The sequence below is a fragment of the Oryzias latipes genome, chromosome 21 (genome assembly GCF_053564925.1).
Source record: "Oryzias latipes strain Hd-rR chromosome 21, Olatipes_Hd-rR_3.1".
Lineage (NCBI taxonomy): Eukaryota > Metazoa > Chordata > Actinopteri > Beloniformes > Adrianichthyidae > Oryzias > Oryzias latipes.
Genome location: NC_136257.1, coordinates 23660007 through 23685071, shown reverse-complemented (window position 1 = coordinate 23685071; position 25065 = coordinate 23660007). Strand labels below are relative to the sequence as shown.

At 36.5% G+C, this 25065-nt stretch overlaps 1 protein-coding gene across 1 annotated transcript in view; it reads left to right on the top strand.

The window, feature by feature from the left end:
- Positions 1-25065, top strand: part of kcnh7b (potassium channel, voltage gated eag related subfamily H, member 7b) — a 43808-nt gene that overhangs the window by 14659 nt on the left and 4084 nt on the right. The window contains exons 3-13 of the mRNA XM_011489738.4: positions 1015-1170; positions 3430-3870; positions 9075-9286; positions 11938-12363; positions 15094-15493; positions 15608-15807; positions 16596-16848; positions 20780-20985; positions 21291-21378; positions 21493-21642; positions 23035-23191. Coding sequence (XP_011488040.1) covers positions 1015-1170; positions 3430-3870; positions 9075-9286; positions 11938-12363; positions 15094-15493; positions 15608-15807; positions 16596-16848; positions 20780-20985; positions 21291-21378; positions 21493-21642; positions 23035-23191 — 2689 coding nt within the window. The remainder of the gene's footprint in view (positions 1-1014; positions 1171-3429; positions 3871-9074; positions 9287-11937; positions 12364-15093; positions 15494-15607; positions 15808-16595; positions 16849-20779; positions 20986-21290; positions 21379-21492; positions 21643-23034; positions 23192-25065) is intronic.

Here is a 25065-nt window from a genome sequence, read left to right as displayed (position 1 = left end):
CAACAACTCTTGAGTGAATGTCAGACAAAGGGCCAGTTCTGCCACTGGATAGAATTTTCACGTGGTGGAAATTATTATGTTTGATAGAAGTAAAAAAGACAGAACACTAAGGGAGTCTCTGATATGGGTTTCAGTGGTACATTGTGGGGTGAAAATACTATTTTCAAAAATAAGAGTATTATGTTTGGAGTTTACTAACTCAACTAAAACTAAAGCTGTAATTTGCTATTTACCACAGTTTTCTTTTTAATTGTTTGTTGTTTTATATTTATTTTAGTTTACTGTTATCATTGTATTATGGCTCTGATGTTTTATTGACTTAACCAAACTTTTGTTTGCTCATCAACAAATACACACAAAGTACATTTCTAATTATTGTGCATTGACACTGTGTCATTACTTTAAAGTCCCACTCCAATCATCTTATGATACTGTAAAAGTGTTCCCAGTGGTCTTTTAATTATGATTATACTGCTTTTAGGCAAAATCAAAAAGCCAGCATCGTTTTCTAGGACATAGTTTCTGCAAAGCGGCAGTAGTTTCTTAAATTCACCTCTGAGTTGGGGGTGGGACTGTCAGCATGAAGTAAGCTCCCCAGTTTTTAATCATCCCTTTGTTTACATTCTCTCCAGCTAGTTTACAGCCCCACACAACCCCAACTTGAGATTACCAGTGCAATAAAAATGGCGAGCAAAATTGGAGCTATTCAGCCATAACCTATAGTTTTGAGCGAGTTCAGACGAGGAAAACGAAGACGTACATGGATGCATCAGAAAGAAGCGGAGCAAGGAACTTGCCGACTGTATCACATTCATCACCGCTATAGACTTTTTGCAACAGCATTTTTTCGGCTGCTCCTGATTCACAATGATTTGAACTCAATTTTCTTTAAATATGTTTGGGAAAAAACACCAAAAACACATTTCATTGGAGTGGGTCTTTATTAATTTCCTTCACAAAGACCACAAACCCTTCCACAGATGGAAGCATAAAGTGACTCTGCGTGTCTTTCAGGGTCTGATTTTCAGTGCAGCACTCACATAATCCCAGTGAAGAACGAAGAAGGCGTGGTGATGATGTTTATCATGAATTTTGAACATGTCGTGGACGAGGGAAGTGACAACTCAACCGAGAATATAAGCCCCACATCCCCTACAAGGTCAGATCTACGTAAGTATTAGTTGTACCGGTTCATTGATTCATGCTTTTGTCGTTTTGCAAGTATCTTGACATAAAATACCGTCATAACCATTTTCCTTCTTGTTGTTCCACTTAAAGTTTGTAATCCCTTACTGAAATTGTATCACTTTAAGGAGTGACTATTTTACTCTTGTCTGTGTCATGCATATTTTAGTTAACCAGCACGTTTCAGTTTACACACATTAAAGGAACAAGCATCGTGTCAAGAGAGGGTAACATGCTTATCTGGTCATGTCATTTATGAAGGATCTGTCTTTCTCAAGAAAACAGTGATTCTTTGTGATTCTTCATATTAAAGTCTGTCTTATTATTTCTTGCTAAAACTACAAAAAAATAGTCAATGGCCTCTCATAACTTAAAATATTAGTATTCTGTGAAGTGTCAGTTATTTGTATTCATAAAGCACCAATTTACACTCAAGCTGGTCTCGAGAAGCTTCATAAAGAAAAACTAGACTGATCAGAAAGTTTACATATTTATAAATTCAAATAATTTCAAACTGTCATAATACAACTCAATCTAGATCATACTAATACGGCAAATATTTAAAAAATCTCAACTGTATTAAATGCCAATTTAAATAACCAACAAATTACAGTGAGAGATTTCACAAAAAATAAAAACAACTGATTGGTTAATGCCTGTTTTAAAAAATTTGGGTTCACAAATATTTCAGCATTAAATGGGACAAAACTGTGAGGATTCTGCCCTTGGATGTTTGGTAAATTGTAGTTTTAGTCATGTTCTGTTTTCCTTGTCACTCTCACCAGGTTTGTGTTGATGATCATTCACAGTTGTCTTCATTTAGTTATTTACCCCCAGTGTATGGAAATGTCTGCATTGTCAGGTTTGCTTTGACACTTTTGGTTTCTCAATGGTTTTTTTTCATGTTTATGTTTATTTCTTAAATGTTTCTGCCACTAAGCACTAACCCTTACCGTGGATTGGGAGGGGCTTGTGCTCAGACTGCAGGTTTTTAGGGGAATACTCAGAAACTTGTGAATGAATCAAAATATCCCTTTGAGGTTGTTTATAGTGAGGACTTTACATTGTACTACACTAAAAAGCTCAAAAAGTGGATTTTGCATGATATAGGCAAAATCAACTTTAACTCAATTGTGACTTCTGTGGAGAACAATATTGACTTCCTCTGTGACCAGGATTGAGCAGAATTTGCAAACAGACCAGTGTCTGGATTATAGTGGTTTACAGACAACTTCTAATGTTCACCACTGAAGAAAACGTCTCCACTGATCTGTGCTCCTTTTTATATCATTGCTCTAAATATTGTTAAAAATCTTTCTTACTAATGTAATGGGAATCTAACTTATCCAAATTCCACCACATCTCAACATAGTATATTTTAATTAAATATTATTTTTTAAAAGTTTTTTCCTAAATGTTACAGCTGTTAGTGCTGTGGCATCATTTTAACTTTTTAGAGGAAAAGAAATATTTATGAAAAAAAAATCACTTCTCAATTATAGCTAAAATGTTGCCTCATTAAAACTGTAAAAACTAAGACATATAAACTTGAAACAGACTTTTCAACCAATGACTCTGTGAAATACTACGACTGAAACTGATGTTTTTATAACTTAGAGACCAATTTTTTTTTGAAGTCAGTTATGACTGGGATTGTGGCTAATATTAAAACAACGGTGCTGCCTCTGTTTTGTCTTATTTTGCCTGTATGGGCTTGGAGTAGATACTTCCTGCAGATGACATTACAAAAAAAACATTACATTACATTACAAAAACATCTGCAAACATCTGAAGGCTTTAAAAAAGATCCAACAGTTGTGTGACATTTCCACTTCCGCAACTACATTGCCGGAGAAGTGGTAGATTTACAGTGCGGCAAAAAATGAAGTTCAAACTTGCTGCATTATTTAAAAAAAATTTACCTTTTAACAGCGAAGATGATACTTTAATTAACACACGCTCCTTAACATTCCATAACTCTTATGCTTTGCACAGATGTGCATGACTTTACTTTACTGTATCTTTAATTGTGAAACCCTTTGAAATAAAATCATCAAATAGAAAGATGGACAACAAGATAAAATTTGCTACCCAAGTAACTTTTTATTTGTTAGTGTTAAATAAGAAAAAAAAGAGTAAAATCAAGACAATGCAATTTTTCATATAATGTAATATATCGCAGTAAGGAATTATCTGAATGCAAGTGTTTGTGCCGTCTTGTACAAGTTACCTTTTTTTTTTCAGGAAGAAGTAGATTCTTCCGCTTCCGTCAGGCTGCTTTGAGCTTAATGAATACCAACAAGCAGTCTCTTCCGCAAGAAGACCCAGATGCTGTGATGGTGGACTCTCCCAAAGAAGATGAGGACTCAGTGGCTTTGGACAGCTTTCCTTCACCCACAAAGAGCGTTTGCAGTCCTACTGAGGTCAATGACACGCATGCCCTCATAAGCTCAAGTCACCACTGCTCCCAGACCAGCATCGGCCCAGAACCACTCGATCATTCGTCTCTCAAACTCCCCTGGGAAAAGCTGTACCAGACAGAGTCACACCAGTCCTCCACATCGCTTTCAAACACCTTTCCCAGAGGAAGCACCAGCAGCATGAGGAGAGCCTCATCCATCCATGAAATTGAAGGTTATAGCTCCAACTCCAAAAGCGTATTTGGAGATCGGCAAACAGGTGAAGGTACGTTGAGAGAGTAGCAATTTCGAATCAATGATAGAAGCACCGCTGAGATTGACGCGTTTGATAACTCTAAAGTGCCCGTTTAACTAATTAGACTTGATTAGACTAAAGACATTTTGGCTGAACAGTTTATTAAAGATGTGAAAAAGAATACATTAAGTAGTGGTGCAATCTTTTAATTCATATAAAATTAAGAATAAGGCTTCATGATTTGGGGATTTTTGTTGGGATTTTCATATTTGGGATGTTTAGGATTTCCAAACAACTTAGAATAAACTATTATTTAAGTGTCAAGGCTTCCATTTTATTTTATGCATTGCATCCAGAGGTCATTATAGATTTTTCTGCACGATTTTATGGCGTTGTTACATTTTACAGCAAGACTTTCAAAGAACACAATAAGGAATAACACCCTTCAGACTTTCTCTTTTAATCGGTGGGATTATTGTGTTGGAAATATTTGGGGGGGCGTCAGATGACTTGCCGAGGCAGAGGATGGTCTGAGATTTCCTCTGTGCTTCACACTCAAACTGGCACAAAATGGAAATTTTGACAGCAAATGTCATTGTGGAGTGTTTGCATGTAAACACCTCACAAAATCCTTGTCAGGTACCTGAAGGAAGAAGGACAGGATGAGTGAGCATTCAATACTTTAGAGCAACCACTTGCTTTTATTTATGCATGCTGTAAGATTCATTTTAATCTTTAACTTCATACTAGGATTTTTAGGAACAGACTGCCTCATTTGGGCAGGTGGAAAGCCATGTCTGAACTCTGGAATAGATTAAGAAATAACTCTGGTCCACTTTAATATACAGTAAACCCTTTTTTTTCGCGGGGGTTACGTTCCATAAAGAACCCGTGATAGGCAAAATCCGTGAAGTAGAAACATTTATTTTACAAATAAAGGTACTTTAGAAGCTTTTTTTCAACAAATAACTTCTGTTCTGTACTGTCAAATAAGAATTTTAATCATCGATGTGAACAGAAGGCTTCAAAGTGCGGAGATTAGCACCGCCCACCGCGACCCGTGTAATTGGATTAAACTGGAGAAAATTTAAAAGGATTATGAAAAAAACACAAAGTACAGTCGGACAAATAGTTACTCAGGTGTATTTCACTGCTCTTCAGTCTGAGCTGCTGCATCCTGACTCCGCTCTGCAGTGTTTTCTTCTTTTGAAGCCCGCGGTGCAGGTGTGTTTGTTCGGGAGAAGAACATAGTGATAGGCAGTTGTTGTCGCTGTTTTTTCTTCTTTGCAAAAAGATCCTTATACACCAACATGCCACCATCGATTATGTTGGAGAACTGTAATGAACGGCTCATCAAAGGGTCCCATTCTTGAGCTACTCGCTGAAGTTCAGTGGCCATTCTCACCATGGTTGCTAAGCAACCAAGTGTTAGTCCTTCTTCGTCATCTTTAGCCACACTTGTGTCCTCTTCTTCCTCTTCTCTTTCATCGTCGCTTTGTGGCTTTGTCATTTCTGCCAGGTCTGCATCGGTCAGCGGATGTGCGTCTGCATCAATCAGGGCATTTACGTCATCCGGACTCATGTCATCCTCCTCCGGGATGAAGCAGTTTTTGAACCAATCCAGATTGAGTGCTTTTGTCATCCAAGCCTTTGCATTGTACATCCAGTAAACGGGTTGTTTAAATTTAAATTTGGCAAGCTGTTTTACGTCCGTGTAAAATATTAAACTGCAACGTTATTGACGCACAGGTAGAGAAGAAGCGGAGTGACTTTTTAGCCCATCAGAATGCAGAACACAATGCACAATGCAAATCCATGAAGTAGCGAAACTGTGAAAAGTAAACCGCGTTATAGCGAGGGATCACTGTAGTTCATTTAATTTGATTTTCATTTATTTATTTGTTCCTTTCATGAAAATGATTGAATGTCCAATATTTTTACATGTTTGTCGTACCTTATTGAAAATTTTCATGATTGGAAAGGAGCAGAATTGAAGAATACAAATCTTATAATTGTCTGCTTCCTTTTAAACATTGCATCATATTTACATTTCTCACACCATCACCTGTGCTCAGATTTCACCATATACAGTTCAAATAAACACAGTAAATACATTCAACTCATTTAGTATATACATTCCAAACATTCCATTCAACAGTCAATTTTGTACAGTCTACCGGTAATTTGTTTAGCTTTATACATCTGTTTAAATTGAATAATGATAATGACAACTTTTTTTAACTGATTCTCCTGGGAATTCCACATTTTTACCCCTGCTATAAACCTACACTTTTGCTTTAGTTCGACCAAAATGTTGTTTGAAATCAAATCTTTTCCTATGATTTTCATCTCCTCTGGTAAAAATAAAAAAGCTTTTTCTGAGCTGTTTCTGGCTTTAAACATAACTAATAAGGTCTGCAATTCGATTACATTTTTAAGTTTTAATGAACCTGACTTAATGAAAAGTTCATTTGTATGATCTCTAAATTTAGCTTTGTGAATAATTCGAATAGCTCTTTTTTGTAATAAAATTAAGGGCATTATATTAGTTTCATATGTATTTACCCACACTTCAATACAATATGTAAAATAAGGTAAAACCAAAGAGCAATATAACATGTGCATAATGTGACATTGCAAAATATATTTAGATTTGGTCAGAACAAAGGGCTCTTGGCTACTTTATTTTTTAAATAAAATATATGAGATTTCCATGTTAATTTGTCATCCAACATAACCCCTAAAAATTTAAATGCAGACATCTGTTTTATGTTTTGGTTGTCAATAGACAAAATAACTTCTGTGTTATCTTTATTACCAAACACCATAGAATATTGGTGACAGTTTGCTTGCCAGGGAACCCTGGAGTTTGATACATGCTCTTGGGGGGTTTGGGCAAAAAATTAATGCCATATACAGTGTGAATGTAGATGTATAAGCCATTAAAACCAAGGAGCAGCAGGAAAGTTGGATTAAGTTGTTTCTGAAAAAGTGCAGAAGCCCTTTAACATGTCGTTCTTCTTCTTTTTTACACTTTATCATCGTCAAAGAGAATTTCATGTAATACTGCCACCCAATTCAGCCTCCCTTCAAAAGTACAAAATGAAACCAAATCAAATCATTTGAAGGTCCAACTTTGTTGACATTCTTTGTTCAATCATCTTAAGTAGGATTATCCTGGTCAAAATTATTCTTATTGTTTGTGTACCTTTAGCCTACAGAGTTACCTTTTTTTGTAGTAAAATATGCTAAAGTTAAGAATTATAATATTTTTTGATAATAGATATTTATAAGATGGTCAAAAAATTTACTTTTTTGCAAAACAAAATGTAGTTGAAGATCATGAATGCAGACTTTTAGAAAGAAATCATTTTGCAATGATTTATCTATGAAATGTTAAAACGAGCTGTTAGATTGTGGTATTTGTTGCCAAATTGAAATGAACTGTGTTTGGTTTCTCAGTGGTTGTGCTCTTGAGTTTAATTTGCACTTGGTTGTGTTTCAGTTTGTTATTTTTGCTTTGGAAAGACTCTTTTCAATTTAAAGCCTTATACCTTAGTCACAACTGCCCTTCAGGTGAGATTTTATGATTGCGGAGCACTCTGTGAGTCCGCGGGAGCGAACGTTTTCACACTTACTACACGTACAAGTAAGTAAGGGTGAGACGCAGGTGTGTCGTACATATTTTTTATTATTTCAACCCCCCTTAGCCTGCGCTCTGTGAAAGGTTCCTGTTAGTGCTGTTCAAGTGATAAGTGTGAGACCCGTGCTTGCAGCCTGACTGTTAGAAATAAGAAAATTAGACAATCAGGGTAGTTTGTGTGGGCATCTTACAGACACTTACCTACTAGAGTGGAGATGGGCAAACTACAGCCTGCCAAACTGGAATAAATTATATTAATAATCCTTATTAGTGTTTTGTTTTCCCTATAATTCTGGTGTCTCCCCATACATGGTGCACTAAAACTCAAATTAACCTTTGTTTAGATGCAAAAAGTTATTCTGCATTCATGTGGTGTTGAAAGATTTGTTGCAGTTCTTACTTTAATGTATGTTTTGCAAGTCGTGTATTCATTTTTCCAATAATTCCAACACCACATGTTTGTGTTTTTCCCCATTGGCACTAAAATGAGCACAAAAATCACAGTTAAAAAAACAATATTATTTTTCTCTGAAATATTGTATTTTCAATCAAAATTAAATCATCTTTTCGTCCAGATTCTATGTTTTTTCTTTCTTTTATGAGGAGGATTACCAAAACACTCCAAGCATCTGCTTCTGGTCCACCACTTCTTTCAAAATTTGGAACCCATTGTGGCCCACGAGTCAAAAAGTTTGCCCACCACCTGGACTAGAATGTGGCATATGGACATAGTGTGATAGCATCACACGTGCATCATAAGTTCGTGTAACTTACATTGTCCTTACAAATACTCCACATTACACTTACCACATACACAACACTGGTGTCTTCTATTTCATGACGTTCCTTGGGGTGGGCGCAAAAGCCTCAAGGGAACTGCAAGACACACTTGCCCACCCTTTAAGATGTCGTCCACGATTCTCCATGGGTCCAAACAACCATGTGACTAAGCCATGTGTTTTCAGTCTACAACATATAAGCACAACAAATTAAATGAGAACACATTTTAATCTAAATTTTGTTTTAATTTTTTGTTTTTGTAGAATTTGAAAGTGGTAAAAATAAATATTTTTTTCTTTATTCATTGATATGAACATACTTTACTTCAGTGTTTCTGTGTAGATTAAGATGACTGCTTCCATAACTTGCTATAAATAAATCTACAGTTTATAGATTTATCTTTATCACTGTTATATCATGCTAATACTTTTCATGTGGAGGTTGAAACTCATCAGTTCCATTAATCTTAGATAAATCCTTGCTAAAAGTAACTTATTCAGATAAATAGATAACATAGACTCTCTGCCTACTTTCAGGTCTAAACTCAAAACCCATCTGTTCATTTCTGCCTTCCCATCCTGATTCACTTTTTATTTTTTCTACTATTTTTATTGTGCTTTTAATGTCTATTTTTAACCTCTGTTTTGTAAAGTGTCCTTGGGTTTCTTGAAAGGCGCTTTAAATAAAATGGATTATTATTATTTATTATTATAAAAATAATGCAGCATCTTTTAATCTTTTCTCGCAGTTTGCAAACTGAGATAAGTTTACCAGGGAAATTAATGAGTTTTTTTTCCCTCTAACTCTTCAGGCCCGTTTAACCATGTGAAGTCCAGTTTGCTTGGCTCTACCTCCGATTCGAACATCAACAAATATAGCACTATCAGTAAGATTCCACTGATTGCACTCAACTTCTCCGAGGTGACTGATAAAAAGACTCATTCTCCTCAGACATCTGAGAAGACCATTATAGCCCCAAAGGTCAAAGACAGAACGCACAATGTCACAGAAAAGGTCACACAGGTGAGTCCAAAAGTTTCTTTTGTTGATAACGGAGGATTGTGTGGAATTTATTGTGCGAAAATGTCACATTTTTTCCCCAGGTCATGTTTAAAACTATCTGTTTCTGCATTTTAAGGTGTGCAGGTTACAGTGGTGGATTCAGTGTAACCAGAGGGACAATGTTATTCTGACCACATTGTTTAGATTTAGGAATGTGTTGCAATATCTGTCATGTGACATAACATCAAGTCTGGCAAACGCCTCCATTTATGTCAAACAATATCTAAAGCCTTTCAAGAGACTTGGAAAAGCATTTCTCACATTTGTTTTTACTTTAAAACACTACCCTTATGTGAGACATTGCTAGGACGGGTGCAAGTTGTAACCATAGCAACCACCAAGAAAGGAAATTGTCAACCTGTAGTAAACTCTAAAATATGACCGTGAGGTGTGACTTCATGTAGCATTCCCAGACTCACATGTGCTCACAGTATCTGTTATGAAAGCTTTCATACCCACATAGAAATAATGCCATGTCAATAAAAAGAATGGAAAATCAATAGAAAAATTTGATCAACTGCTTGTTTGTACAGGATTTTTTTTCTTTTAATCCGATAAAAATATGCCACTTTTTATTCTGTCTGAAACAGACAATTACTGATTTCAAAGGGAATTAGTGGCTTGGCTGCCTCCAAGGAGGATTTAGGATTTTGTGATAACCTGATAGACTGCTGTTACTTTGCAGATTACAATTTTTTGTCCCCACCAGGTGAAAAAAAGCAGTTTATAATCCTATGGCTTACAAAAGTAGCATATGTCACATTTCATTCTCATCTTCCTCATTAAGGGGAAAGTGGTATTTCTAGAATAAAAACATTGTTTAGTGGCTGAGGTGTGGATTACATGTAGTAGTACAAAATAGAGTTTTATATAGGTGTATATAAACGCTTAACTGTTTCTGCTTAAACGTGAAAATCTAAATACACTTGTGTGTGTAATCATGAGTGGAAACATCAATAGATTTTAAAAATATTTCACCGCATGGAAATGGAACATGTTCATATAATAAAAATAAAGTTTATTAGTCGCTTGCTGCTTGTGATCGCATAGGCTGTTTAAAAACACAGATACATCCAGGCTTCTCCTGGATCTTGTAATTATTAATTACTATAATACAGGCATGCAAATTTTATGAATACATGTTTGAGCATACTACAAAATGAACACAAAACATAAACTAAAACAAGCATCTCTATCCTGTTTCAAAGTCAGAGAGATTTAGAGCACATGGCTAAAAACAGTGCGATAAGCCGAGAAAGCGGCCAAAAAAGGGAGGGGATTTGTTTCCCCCCAAAAAACTGTTATTATCTGCCCCTTTATGATGCAATGTGCCAAAAGTTCTGCAGATGTTGCTGTGATGCCATTCTGTTCCCTGTTGTCACTGCTGTTTGTTTTCACACTGGTAGATAGCTGCCTTCTTTATGAAAAGAAGATAGAGATAAGCCTTCTGTGCCTGCTGGTTCAGTGCTTCTTCTCTAAGATACATCATCTAGGCAGCATGTGACCAACTTAATTCACAGAGTGTCTCTTCTTTTTCCTATAAGAAGTCATCCAAACTCTAAATCAAAGCAAAATTGGTGTTAACAAAGTATATTGTATGTCAAGAGAAAATATTCCACTGATTATGATAATGCCTTTGGTTTAGAAGAGAAAAAGTGCACATCTTGTTGCCACCCACCTTCCTTTCTTTTACTGGGGTATTTTGTAACTTGTTAAAGTCCACACACTTGCAAAATATTGGTTGGTTACATAACCACAAATATAATGGCTGTTACTCCTAACAGATACCAGCAACAGCCAAGCCAAAAACCATCCTAGAAATGAATTAACTGAAGTCTTCATGAAGTCAAATCATCTCTGTAAAAGCCTCTGTACTGTAGACCTCCATGTCTGGACTCACTGCAGACAAATAACTGCTGTATTTGCTGTCTGACTGCATTCATGGTGGGTCTATGATTCATGCACTGAACATAAGGCAATGTACTGAAAAGACCAATTACAATCATCTTCACTCCAACTCTTTTTTCTGCAGTAAGTTACCCTTCTCTCTGTCTGTTCTGAGTCATTAAGCCAAGATAGGACAAGACTTTGACTTTCAGGGCAGTTAATATGTTCAGAACTCAGCCACAGTTTATTCATAAAAAAATGTTTATTAATGACAAACAAAGACTGCATGAAATGTTAGCCATCTGGATAAAAACTAAATAGGGAATATAACTTTTTTTTTTTAAATAAACTTTTAAATGTTTTGAATGAATTCCCTCATTGTCATTTAATAGTAGTGAAATGCTGGTTTTCTCAGCTGTTTTCTATTTCTATTTTTATATATCGGTATTTGTTTCAAAATGATAAAATAAACATCATTAACAGAAGTAAAAGAATAAATGACTGTGTGCAAAGTTTAAAAAAGGCATTGGGATAAATTTGGCATCTCATCGAGTCCAAGTCTCCTTTTTTCCATTTAGTTCAAACTTAAATTTAGACAAACAGTAATTGTACAGAATTACAAGAAATGAAAACATAGACTGAAAACACTTAATTCTAGTAAAAACGAAAATATATATTTTTTTTTAAATCCCTACATGGTTCCCTTCTTTTACTTGATTTTCCAGGTCTTGTCTCTCGGAGCTGATGTGCTGCCGGAGTACAAACTCCAGACACCTCGCATTGATAAGTTCACCATCCTCCACTACAGCCCTTTCAAAGCTGTCTGGGATTGGCTGATCCTGTTGCTGGTCATCTACACGGCGATCCTCACTCCATACTCTGCTGCATTTCTCCTGAATGACCAAGAAGAGCAGAAGAGGCGGGAATGTGGATACTCTTGCAGCCCTCTTAATGTTGTAGATTTAATGGTGGACATCATGTTTATTATTGACATCCTCATAAACTTCAGAACCACTTACGTCAACCAGAATGAGGAGGTTGTCAGCCACCCAGCTAAGATAGCGATCCATTATTTTAAAGGATGGTTCCTCATAGATATGGTTGCAGCAATCCCATTTGACCTTCTAATCTTTGGCTCAGGATCAGATGAGGTATGTTTTTGCTTCCTTTATCTTTCACTGGCCTTTTATTCCTCCCTTTTACATTATTTTTTTTTCTGAATGGTTCCCATACTTATCCATTAACAAAAAAAAGAAAAAAATGGACGGCTCACCAAATGGCTGTAAATGATGCATCCATGTGAAGAGCAGACCCAGAGCACTGTTTGCTCAGCTTAGATGTAGATGTGAGAAGACCATTGGCAGGCCGGCTGCCAGGCCTGTCAGCTTGTTTGTGTGCGAGGATTTTCTCCCTAAAGATCTGGATCCACTTCAGGGCTTTATCGTGCTTTGTAGGCACTCCATTACACCGGAAAATCTCCTGATTATGGAGCATAATCATCTTTCCCATCATAGCTGCTGCTGCTGTCACTGCTGAGTAAGTTCACTAAATCACAACAAATGGAAAAAAAACACAACAAATCTGCCACAAATCATGTATTTTCTATTTCTAGTAAGACTTTGTTTTTTTGACTACATTTTTTTAAACAACAATTTTTGCTTTAAATTATAAATAGACTTGCACACGCTCTGATGACAGGGTGATTCATAAGTTCTATTTTTAGCCCCTTAAGCTGATGTTTGCAATATATACTGAACAAGACCCACTCAGCTTCATTTTCATTCAGAGAATGAGAGCATTATAGTCGGCTGCAGATGACTTTCACTAGGCTCATTTCATTTGGCAGCTTAAAAAGACAATTTCACTCTCCAAGCACTCAAGCAAACCTTAGGATTGAGGCAGGTAATATATGTGACATGAATTTTATTGTCTTTGCAAAGAGGGAAATCTATTGTGAAAGCTCTGGGCAAAGCAGGCACCACGCAGGGAGGATTAAGTATGACAGAAGTGAAAACAAAAGGACTTATTTCAGATTTGAGTGGTAGAAAATTTTGTGGGTTTTTTATATGTTTATTTTACTATCATTATCTCAGGGTTTTTTTTTTCTTGAAGAATTGAATTATTAACAACCCTCTGTGCCAAATATGACTTTTTCTGAAATATTAATCCAGGGGATTTTTGTGTTAGGAACTATGAAATGAGATAAATATACTATGAGGTCCACAGTTGACAAATTCTGCCATCGACAACAAAGAGTTAGCTCTGTGTTCTGGAATCCTATTGATATCAGCTACCAAAATGTTACTTTTTAAATATTTTTGTAAGGTTTATTAAAGGTTTAAAATTAAACTCTAAACACCTCAACAAACAAACAAACATTTTATCAGTTTTAGCGATTCTCTTTTTATTCTTCACAAACTAATTAAAGACCCACTTTGATGAAAATCTTGTTCAAGTGTCCATGGATTATAGTTTTTGTACTAAAAAGTACATATCTTCTTTTTCCCACACCATTTTTCTCTCCTTGGTGCATCAATATTTTAGAGACGCTATAAAAATCAATTAAACATGTTTTAAGTGCTCATGTCTTATTGAAAGGAGCCACATCTCCTGAAATGGAGACTTGGCAAGTCCCAATCATTTCAGATTAAAAGCTGGGTTAGACAGTTTCCTTCTTGCATGTGTATCGTTTGCAGAAATGAGATGAAATGTGCAAATGCAACAATGAAAACCAGACAATAAGCTGTTCATGCTGCATGTCTGATGTATTCTTTGTATGAGCACAGTATGAATTCTCTGATTATTATTTTTTTCCTGGGGAGCATTTTGTAATAAATAAACTCAATTAGAGATTGTGTTCAAATCTTGAAAAGTGTTTTGCCTCTAAGATTTTCCATGGTTTTTTGCAACAACAAAAACAGTTTTCCATTTTTTGTACATGAGATTTTAGAGTTCAACAAGTCCTTCCCACTGATTGTGTATGAGAACTGGACAGAGTGACCCTTTCCCCCTTTTATTCCAACGAGGAAGTACTCGCTTGACTCCAAGAAGCCAAAAACTCATAGACTTCTATTGAGAAATAAACAGATATTACTCCACCATTCTATTTGTCAGAATAATCATTCTTGATCTGCTACTTTTTTTTAAAAATGTTCTTGCTGATCCCATTTTTTTCTTGGTATTTTTCTTGTACTGCAAGTTATTCAAGTCATAAACTGACCAATTAAATGCTTCAATAAAAGTAGGTGGTCCCATGTCGAATGTAGTTGACAGATTCTCCTGAGCTCACTCCTGATTGGCAAGAGTGCTTGCCATAGAAATGTTGACTCAGACTGACTTGGACTGATCACTGCTTGCTGACGTTGTCTGGCTTTAACTATGTTTATATTGTGAAAAAATGCAGACTGAATTGACTTTATTTGGTTGGAAGTAAGTCATTTTCTATGGGTGATGTCACACTCACTTGGTTCAGTTCTCATATACAGTCAATGGTTCTTCCTAACAGATAGCTAGCTGTTGTAAGTTCAATTTTTGAACTAATGTGTTGGAAAAGAGAGTTGAGTCTACTCTCTTGAAGTCCGAAGCACAGCTTCTGTGCATCTGTGATGAGTAAGGTTGAGGTAGCTGCTGTTGAGGTTCAGTGCCTCTTTAACACCCCTAGCTCCCCTACAAAATTCACTGATGCAGGATTTTGCCTTTGCCGCTACTACTGAAGCTGCACTTACCCTCACAGCTAGAAAAACCCAGCAGCAGTCAACCATAAAATGATGCTGTATTATTTAACAGTTCTGCCTTTCTCCATGGGTGAGGGAGAAAATGACCTGCTATGTGTGGATATTTTTTAAGAATAATAGACATTTTTCCCTCTATGTTCATTTTAGACAACCACACTGATCGGTCTATTGAAGACAGCGCGGCTCCTGCGATTGGTGCGTGTGGCGAGGAAGCTGGACCGATACTCTGAGTATGGAGCCGCAGTGCTGATGCTGCTCATGTGCATCTTTGCTTTGATTGCCCACTGGTTGGCCTGTATCTGGTATGCCATTGGTAACGTGGAGAAGCCATACTTGGACCACAAGATTGGCTGGCTAGACAACCTGGGTGTGTCCATAGGAAAAAGATACAACTACAGTGATCCTAACTCAGGTCCCTCCATCAAGGACAAGTACGTGACAGCTCTTTACTTCACCTTCAGCAGTCTGACAAGCGTTGGCTTTGGAAATGTTTCTCCAAACACCAACTCAGAGAAGATCTTCTCCATATGCGTCATGTTAATTGGTTGTGAGTATTCCATGTTATGCTTTAAGGCATTCATTTTTGATTAAGTCTAGATTGACGGCATGTTTTTTAACTTTCAAAAAGATTCAGCTTCACTGACCACCGTCTTTATTTCAGCCCTCATGTATGCCAGTATTTTTGGAAACGTCTCTGCAATCATTCAGAGATTGTACTCAGGGACCGCCCGCTATCACGCTCAAATGTTACGGGTCAAGGAGTTCATCCGCTTTCATCAGATTCCCAACCCTCTGAGGCAACGGCTGGAGGAGTACTTTCAGCACTCATGGACCTACACTAACGGCATTGATTTGAACACGGTAAATAAAACAAATGAATCTATCACATTCTCTCATGTAACTGTAAAGGATTAAAAATCAAACAAATCAATCCTACTAAATTATTTTCTTGAAGGTTTTTTACTAAAAAAAAAACTTTCTACTTTCTCTTTCTTGTCTGCCTGACATTTGGATTGACATATCTTGATTGGTAAGAGCAGGAGGTACATGCATTTTATTCTTTCTCTTTTTAAGTTCTCTCATTGGGTACAGAGAAGCTTTAATATGCATAACTTTATTTAAAACATCACTGCTAAACAACTCAAATTGTGAGTAAGAAAGCTGTTGTGTTGGTTTTACTTTCAAGCTTAGAGTGTATCTCACAAATTCACGAGCCAGTTGTTCTCAGCATGATGTAACAATGTCCTCAGGATTTCTGGTGATCCCAGAGCTTCCAGCAAAAAACTACTTTTTCCCAGTTAGTTGAGATTGAAGTTCAAGAAAGTTTTGCTTTTGGCTGAAATTTGATTTGAGATGGGTCTCATTATCCAGCTCTTCACAAAGATGCATTCAGGGCATGTTTGTGAAAAAGGGTCAGGGGGAAAACAGCTGCATGTTGAAGGCTGCAGTGTAAACAGAACAGACCCAGATAGCAATCTAAGAATTCACAATTAAGATATTTATAGATATTTATGCAAACAATGACACAAATGTCTTAAAAGTGGATCTTGAATTGCCCTTTTTTTAAAGAACATTTTGTATTCTATTTTATTTATGGGGTTTTGGACATTTTTGGATGGTTGTACTCAGAGATTGTTTCCATATCACAGGTGTTAAAAGGTTTTCCTGAGTGTCTGCAGGCAGATATTTGCCTTCACCTCAACAGAAACCTGCTTAATGACTGCAACGCTTTCCAAGGAGCCACCAAGGGGTGTTTGAGGGCTTTGGCTATGCGCTTCAGGACCACTCATGCACCTCCTGGAGACACTCTGGTCCACAGCGGGGATGTTCTGACTGCTCTCTACTTCCTGTCTCGCGGCTCCATTGAGATCCTGAAAGATGACATTGTTGTGGCCATCTTAGGTAAATATACTACACTGTGGATGACTTTACACTTCAAAGTTTCCCCCTCCTAATTTGGATATGCAATGAACATCACAAATGTATTCGCTTAAATAAAAGAAACAGACCAAGATAAAATTAAAATAAATAAATAAATTAGTTTTGATATTTAAAAAAAAAAACAGAAAATGATGCCATAGAGTAAATTTCTGTAGTGATTGAAATGCATAACTTAGAGAATTTAGATTTAGAGTCAGCAAAGCCAGGTTTCAAACTGAATACAAGGAGATTTAAATTGTGATTGTGATGCCTTCAATAAAACTTTATTCTTCAAAGACAGACCTCTTAGAAAAGGTCAAAAATGCTTGCCCTATTGGCAGATTTTGTTTTTAAAAAACAAAAAAAACTGCCATTCGGGTAAGAAAGTAGTCTTACGGAGAATTCTTATTTTAAGAGGAACATTCTAGATTAATTTGCTTTTGAAAAACTTCTTAAAAATTATTAATTTTCTTTCAAGACAGAAATTACGACATTTTTCTTGAATCAAGGGTCTTTTTATTTTCTTAAGATATGGTTTTTGCACCGTAGGAAAGTATATTTTACTTTTTGATGTGGTTTTATATTCCATTTTTGTACAAATATAAAGATTTTAGGGGTTAAAGCCAAAGCTGACTGAATACGTAAAAGCTTGCAGCAAAAACTGTGGCTCGATATGAAAAATAACATTTTAATTTGTCTATCTTTATTGAAAAATCTTAATGCCGTAGAATTTGCTGCAAGTCATTTGTTCCTCAGAGCACTTAACATTTAAGAAAGAAGTGATGAATGTATGAAAGCGTAAGGATAAAAGAAAAAAAGTAAGAAAAAAGAAAATCATCAAAGCTGAACCAGTTGTTACTCAGTTATATGGAATTTTTCAGCATCCTGATTTCATACACAGAATTTCTGCAGCCTGAGGCGTAGATGTTTCAAAGGTGTTCATGCTTTTGTTCTCACACAACTCCTGCCTTCCTTTTGGCACTGAAGCAGATGTGTTGTTATGTAACCCCTCACCTAAACTGACAGCTTAAGGCTTTTGTGATTTTGTTAAAAGAAACATCCACTAAGTCCTGCCTATATGACAAAATTGACAAATGCAAAAATAATCAACTAATTTATCCACGATGACCAATGTTCAGCACAGTTTTAATTAAAACAGCAATGTTAAAAATGAAAAAAATAAAAATAAAAAAGGAAAAACAGCATATAAGAGCGCCTACTCATGTCTGATGTTTATCTGGATATGAGCTAATGATGCTACATTAAAAATAGTGTCTTCTTCAAGCAGTGGTTAGACTTTGTTTTTTCTTCAAAATCAGGGGCTGATCTTGTTCTTCAGGGCAGAACAGTTACACCCTCTGACGGGGTTTTGTGTAACATTATCCATAAATAAGCTGATGCTAAAACTAATGCTACTGATGGATTTTGTCTGGCAAAAGCTTCTGCACCACATGAATGAGGGAAATGATATTGTAAATGCATCAGCTCAACTCACAGTCTGAAGTGCAATTAAAAGTGGTCAGTGTGCATTAAACCTTGTTTGTTCTAAATCTATATAAAAAAAGCTGCACTTAAAACACTCTTTGAGACAGTTAAAAAAAAAATAATTATCCACTAAATTGTTATGATTCAATTTGTTGCCATGCAGCTATGCACAGAGGGTTGCAGAGTTGAAAATGTAAAAATTTAACAGCACAGATTTTGTACCTATCCCTGTGAAACTAGAGACTTTGTTCAAGTCAGAGTCCGTGTGTTTCGCAGATTTAATAAGTCTAGTTTAGTGTGACATTTCTTTAATAGTCTGTTGGTCATAGGGTTGAAACTCTCGCTGTATTGTACCGTGGAGTTCCGGAGACATAAGAAAAGGGGATAAGGTCTTTAATGAAGCTAGTGGCATTTCACACGCAGAGCTGCTGGTCCACATGTTTAAAAAAGGGCAGTATATAAGGAAACATCTTATTTTGCCAAAGCACAAGAGGAATTAGCTTTATCTAGCTTTATCTTTTGGTTTTGACTATGAAAAAGACACATGGATTAAGGAAGCATGCAAACTGAAAAGTGAAAGTTAAGACAGAAATGAAACTGTGGTGTGACCAATTATAAGTTTGTAGCGTGTTGGGAAGTATATAAACAGATTTTATTTTTACATTGCATCTCTTTTTAATCAGAATATTGAGTTTTTGAAGCACACATCTTGTTTTTTTAATTTATTTGTCTGATAACATAAATATGGATTTATGACAACTAGAAACTTTGTTCACCTATAAGAAAAGGAAGAAATGATTTTCTTATCTTGTATTTTCAGAGAAAACAAGAAGGTAATTGATAAATAAGACATTTTCAATTAACTAAGCCCACAGCTTCGACCAAAACAGTAAAATAAAAATTTGGAATAATATCGTATACCTTTTAAAGACCCACTGGGATGAAAATAGTAGTGTTGGTGTTTATTATTTATGTTCTTGTGGCATTTTTCTGCTGATGGAGGACACATATAAAGAAAATTATGCTCAAAATTGTATTTCTGGGTACTTGTTAATTCAAATCGTTGTCAATTAGGAGCAGCCAAAAATGCTGTTTGAAAAAGATCATGTTTGTTGTGACGAAAATACAATGGTCGGGCCACAAGCTCTCTTATGATGCATCCACTTGTTGACGACTAGATCCATGTACGTCTTTGTCTTCCTTGTTTGAGCTACCGTCTGGCTCAAATCAGTTTAGCTGGATAGCTCCAATATTGCTCACCATTTTCTTAGTTTTAGTTTGGGATTGTGAGGGCTTTTAAGCTAGCAGGGGAGTATGTAAACAGAGAGCTCTCAGCATCAGGGAGGGGAAGAGTGGGCTGGGTTGCTGAGCGCCAACCGTCCTGCCCACAACATAGTTCTAAAAAATTACTGCCAACTTTGTCCTAGAAAACAACAGTTTTTTTTTTTTTTTTTTTTTTTTTTTTAAATATAAACAACAATCATAATTAAGAAACCAGAGGGAGCGCTCTTACAAAAACTCAAAAATGATCGGAGTGGATCTTTAGGTTGTTTACAGTCACAAATAACTTTATTTATTTTATTGTCAATACTAAAATATTGGTTCATGAATGAGTCATTCCTTTCATTTTGTAATTTATTTGGATTATAAAGTTTTGGCCCTCGGTATTTGTCCACTCAAAGTGCTAAAGCATGATGTGGACACATTCAAAGCCATTCCATTACATCACTCCGCAGGAATTAGTCTACACTTCCAACAGGGTTTTAAATCCTTGCAATGAAAGCTGCATGTGAGAGAGGTGCACACCTCAGTGAGAAGCTCTCCTCTGAGGTGTGCAGCGTGAAAGGCACACAGCAGACAGTCTATCATATCTCTGTGCCAAACCCCTGCTTTCAGTGTTGACATTTCATGAACCCCACACGTCAACAAAGGGATTTTTCATGATGCCCTTTAAACCAGACCTCTTGACCTTTGAAAAGTGGATCCACCCTCATTCAGTGGAGGAAACTCTTTTATTCCCAAAATAAACCTATGATGGACTGGATTTTTAAAGCATTGTGGATGTTTGATCAAAAACTGGCCTCAATTGACACAAATACTTCCTTTGAAGTAAAAGAAAAAGGGTTTCAGTCATTATTAACCTCTATTTTGGTCTCACATCAAAGTGTTACCGTTATTTTTGAGGATGAAAAAGCGATCAAAGATGGAAAGGAAAATGATTCAAAGGATTTGGAAAAACTTAACAGAAAGGAAGGATGTTTGATTTAGAGCTGAGGATTGGGAAGACACTTCCAAACAAGTTCGCATTATCTGCAAATGTTCACTTTCAAAGCCATTGCAGGAAAAGATGCAGTTAACGTAACTTTCTACTTAGCAATATGATGAATAATTGAATAGTTGATGGGAATGTGTCTTTGTTTGTGACCAGGAAAAAATGACATTTTTGGAGAAATGTTTCATCTTTATGCCAAGCCGGGGAAGTCTAACGCGGATGTGCGAGCTCTGAGTTACTGTGACCTGTGCACCATTCAGAGGGAGGATCTGCTGGAAGTGCTGGATATGTACCCAGAATTTGCAGACTATTTCTTCAACAACCTGGAGCTTACATTCAACCTCAGAGATGAACCCACAAAGGTAGACATAACTTGATCTCAGTTAATAATCACTATATTTAATGAAACAAATGAGACTGAAGTGTGTCTTTGTTTCTGTTTGTTTTTCAATCAATGTATTTCATTATTTCTGTAATAAGTTTGATAAATCTGTGTGATTTTTTTCTTGTATTGTCTACAATTAATGATAAGATAAACCAAATCAATCAATCAATGATGGGATGAGATCAGTTTAAGTTGCTGCTACAATTGCATGGACTTTTTTTTTGGATTTCAACTTGAAGAATGACACCACTTTCATTCAGACATAAATTCTAACTTCTGCAGCCCTGTGATGATGAAGAATGTGAACCAGATGGCGAGGCCAATAAACCCATAAAAAGAAGAATCTCTTTCACGCCAGGTTTACCCAAAGGTCAGTGGAGACTTTCCTGCTGTACTGCTCTGTTGAGAAAGTAAACACAGAAAAGTGTTTTGTTCTTACTTTAATGCTAATATATGTATATGATATTTTTTTTACGTGTAACAGAAATGGATGAAGGTGATCAAAAAAGAAGAGGCTCTAGCTCATGTTTAAAGAGAAGTTCAGTGGTCCTGGGTTCTTCATCACTCAGTGTTCCAGCCCTGGACACAGAGCTTACTCACAGAGATGGCTTGGAGGTAACACCATCTGTTGAAGGTAATTATTCTTAATAATGATTGTAAAAAGAAAAAAACAAATTAACACACTTTCAGCTATCCTGATGCAGTAACAGAGATTTGGGCTTGATACTAAAGTCTGACTCAAACCCTAGAACCTAAAACTTTAGATATTAACTTTGTGGCAATAAAATATTCACCTGAAGAATGAGACTTGCAAAAGTGACTTTCTAGCTTCTACATGAACAGAAGAAAAGCAGCATTATAACATATAGTATTGTCATTGACTCAAGGTGCTACAAAAAATAAATTCAACCAAAACCAGTATTAACAATTGTTTTCAATTGTTATCTCCAAAACCTGCTGTCAGTTTATTATATGGGATTTTTGTTCTTGTATATTTGTGTCTTTTTGTGTTTACGTCTTGTTACATTTAAAGTATGTGGCTTTAGGGCAGCATTTCTGTCTCTCATATTTATTAAATGCAAACACTTTCAACTTGTAAGAGCACTTTGTTGCACATTTAAACTATAACCAACTTGCTGTATTCAGAAAGGAGACTAAAAATAAACTTATTTTGCTAAAGTCCCTTTTCAAAATCACAGATAAACATAGGTTCTACAAAGCAAGCCCACCCCCCTTCCCCCCTCCCATTGCTGCAAGCATTCTGTTTACAACCGTTCAACCTGATGTGCAACAAAAATGGCGAGCAATATTGGAGCTATCCAGCCGTACAGTTTAGAGCCAAATGCCACCTCGAATGAGGAAAACAGCGTATTTTCTTCATAACAAATTTTTCATCTGCTCCTGGTTCACAACAATTTCAATAATGAAAAACTCAGAAATGCAATTTTGTGTGCAATTTTCTTAATAAATGTCCTCCATCATCGGAAAAATGCCACAAGAAAATGTTAAAAACACGTACCCAAAAAAAAACATTTTTATCTTTGAAAAAACCCTAAAAATTTCGTAAAAAGAACTGGAAACTCCTCTCTGAAATGTTCCAAACAAGCTCCAACACAGACCTTCTTGCTGTGAACCAACAGCCATAACAACCACTTTCTGCTTGACTTATTGATTGATTTATATAGATAATCTATTGTGCTAGGGCCATTTGCACACAGCAGCCTGATATATATTTAAAATGTACAATTAAATGTTCAATTCCCTGTTTAAAAGCTCCACAGGGACCAATCACATATCACAGAAGAACAGGTGGAAAACAAAAGTGTGTCTAACAGAGATAACAGTGTAAACAATCCTGCAATAATCCCTGGTGCACCAAGGCTGATAAAGATACAGCAAGGAACCTTTTTCCCCACACATCCTGCTGAGATTAATTATGGTCTGTTTTTTATCATTGTGTTATGAAATGTTCAATAACTAACCCAGAGTCAGACTGAAAGGCACGTGTGTTGATCACGTTCTTCAGATCTGCAGAGTGATAAATGGGCCTGCAAGAAACCTGCAGACTATCTGGATGAGTCGGCACATTTCCAGGACCTCCGTGAGTATGAGAACTCTGCCAGTGAGGTCACATATGGAGAGGTGGAACAGCGCTTAGGTCAGCTTCAGGATCACTTAAACAGGTACGGCTTTTTAGAATCATCAACGTTAAGGCTGCCCTTCCTTTAATACATTTTGAATTACCATATTTTCTGCGCTATAGGGCACACCGGATTGTAAGGCACGCTGTCAATGAGTCGTCTATTTTCAAACTTGTGTCGAATGTAAAGCGCACCAAACTATAAGGCATATTAAGCGAGACAAAACAATCATAAATATTCGCTTATCATTCAAATGATCAGAATCAGGTGTACTAATCACTTGAACTGGTGTTTGAAATCAAACACTCAGGCAAGCACTCAGTGCAGAGACAGAAATGCAGTGGAGATGCATTCTCTGGAGTGATGAATCATATTTTTCTATCTGGCAATCTGATGGACGAGTCTGGATTTGGAAGTTTCCAGGAGAACAGTACATTTCGGGTTGCATTGTGCTGAGTGTGAAATTTGGTGGAGGAGAAATTATGGTGTGGGGTTGTTTTTTAGTACGTGGGCTTGGCTAAGTACAATTCCATGCTCCCAACAATTCCATGCTCCCAACCTTGTGGGAACAGTTTGAAGCGGCCCCTACCTCTTCCAATAATACTGTGCACAAAGCAAGGTCCATAAAGACACTGTTTATATGTGAGTCAAGGCAGGTTATCGAATACTTTTGATAAAATAGTGTATTTATAAAACACCCAACCCAGCTCGTAAAAAAAACTGACATTTAGACGGAGCGCAAAATCATTTTGAAAACCAGAATGAATCCATACATAAGGTGCTCCGGAGTTTTGAAAAAAAAAATAAGGCATTTAAATGTGCCTTATAGTGCGGAAAATATGGTTCTCCAGAAAGCAAACCCCAACCATTTGATGGGTTGTTATTGATAATATTTTAATCACGTGACTCATTTGGTTGTACAGTTTTTGAAAAGGCAGCAGTAAAACGCTCCTAAACTTTTTTATTTATTTCACAAACAAATAGGGAAAAAAATAGAATTGATATTAGGCACTTGCATGCTTGTGTGCAGAAACCTAAATGGTCAAATTTGAATTTGGATTACCACTGTTCCACCATGCAGCCTGGCACAGTGAAACAGTGGTTAGCGCTCCCCGGTTCAAGTCCTGCCTGGGGGACTTGAAACAGAACGTCATTGGGGGACCTTTCTGTGTAGAGTTTGTATGTTCTCCCCGGGGTCTCTGACTTCCTCCCACAGTCCAAAAAGATGTTCCATAGGTCAATTGGCAAATTGGTCTATTGTCAATTGTCCTTAGGTGTGAGTGTGAGTGTGAATGGATGTGTGATATGTGGCCCTGCGACAGACTGGCAACCTGTTTAGGGTGTCCCCTGCATTTGCCCACCAGTGGCTGGGATAGGCTCTGGCAGCCCTGTGACCCCAAAAGGGACAAAACGGAAGACGATGAACCATTTGATGGGTTGTTATTGATTATATTTTAATCACGTGACTCATTTGGTTGTACAGTTTTTGAAAAGGCAGCAGTAAAATGCAGCAGTAAAACGCTCCTAAACTAAGGACGATGAATGAATTTAGATTACATTTTTGATTTGCGTGCAGACTAAGAAAATGTAGGAACATTTAAAAAATAAAAATACCAGATTTGTGCTTGAACATGTGATAGAAACTATCACGTTTTTTTTTAATAGTTATTTATTTTTTGTTTACATGATAAGCACCAGTCAATCAACTAAAATAATAGTGCTTCTTTTCATTGGACTTTTTACTAAACTGTTCGAGCGACTTTTGTTAAATGGTCATGAGGTGCCATATTTTTATCATTGTCACCTCCCACACTTTTAAAAGTACATGGAAGTTATTCTGAATGTTCGTGAGTAGGTGGAGGAAGGCTATTAGTTGGCAGAAGCTGCTTAAAGACTCTGAATAAGACTGAATCCAC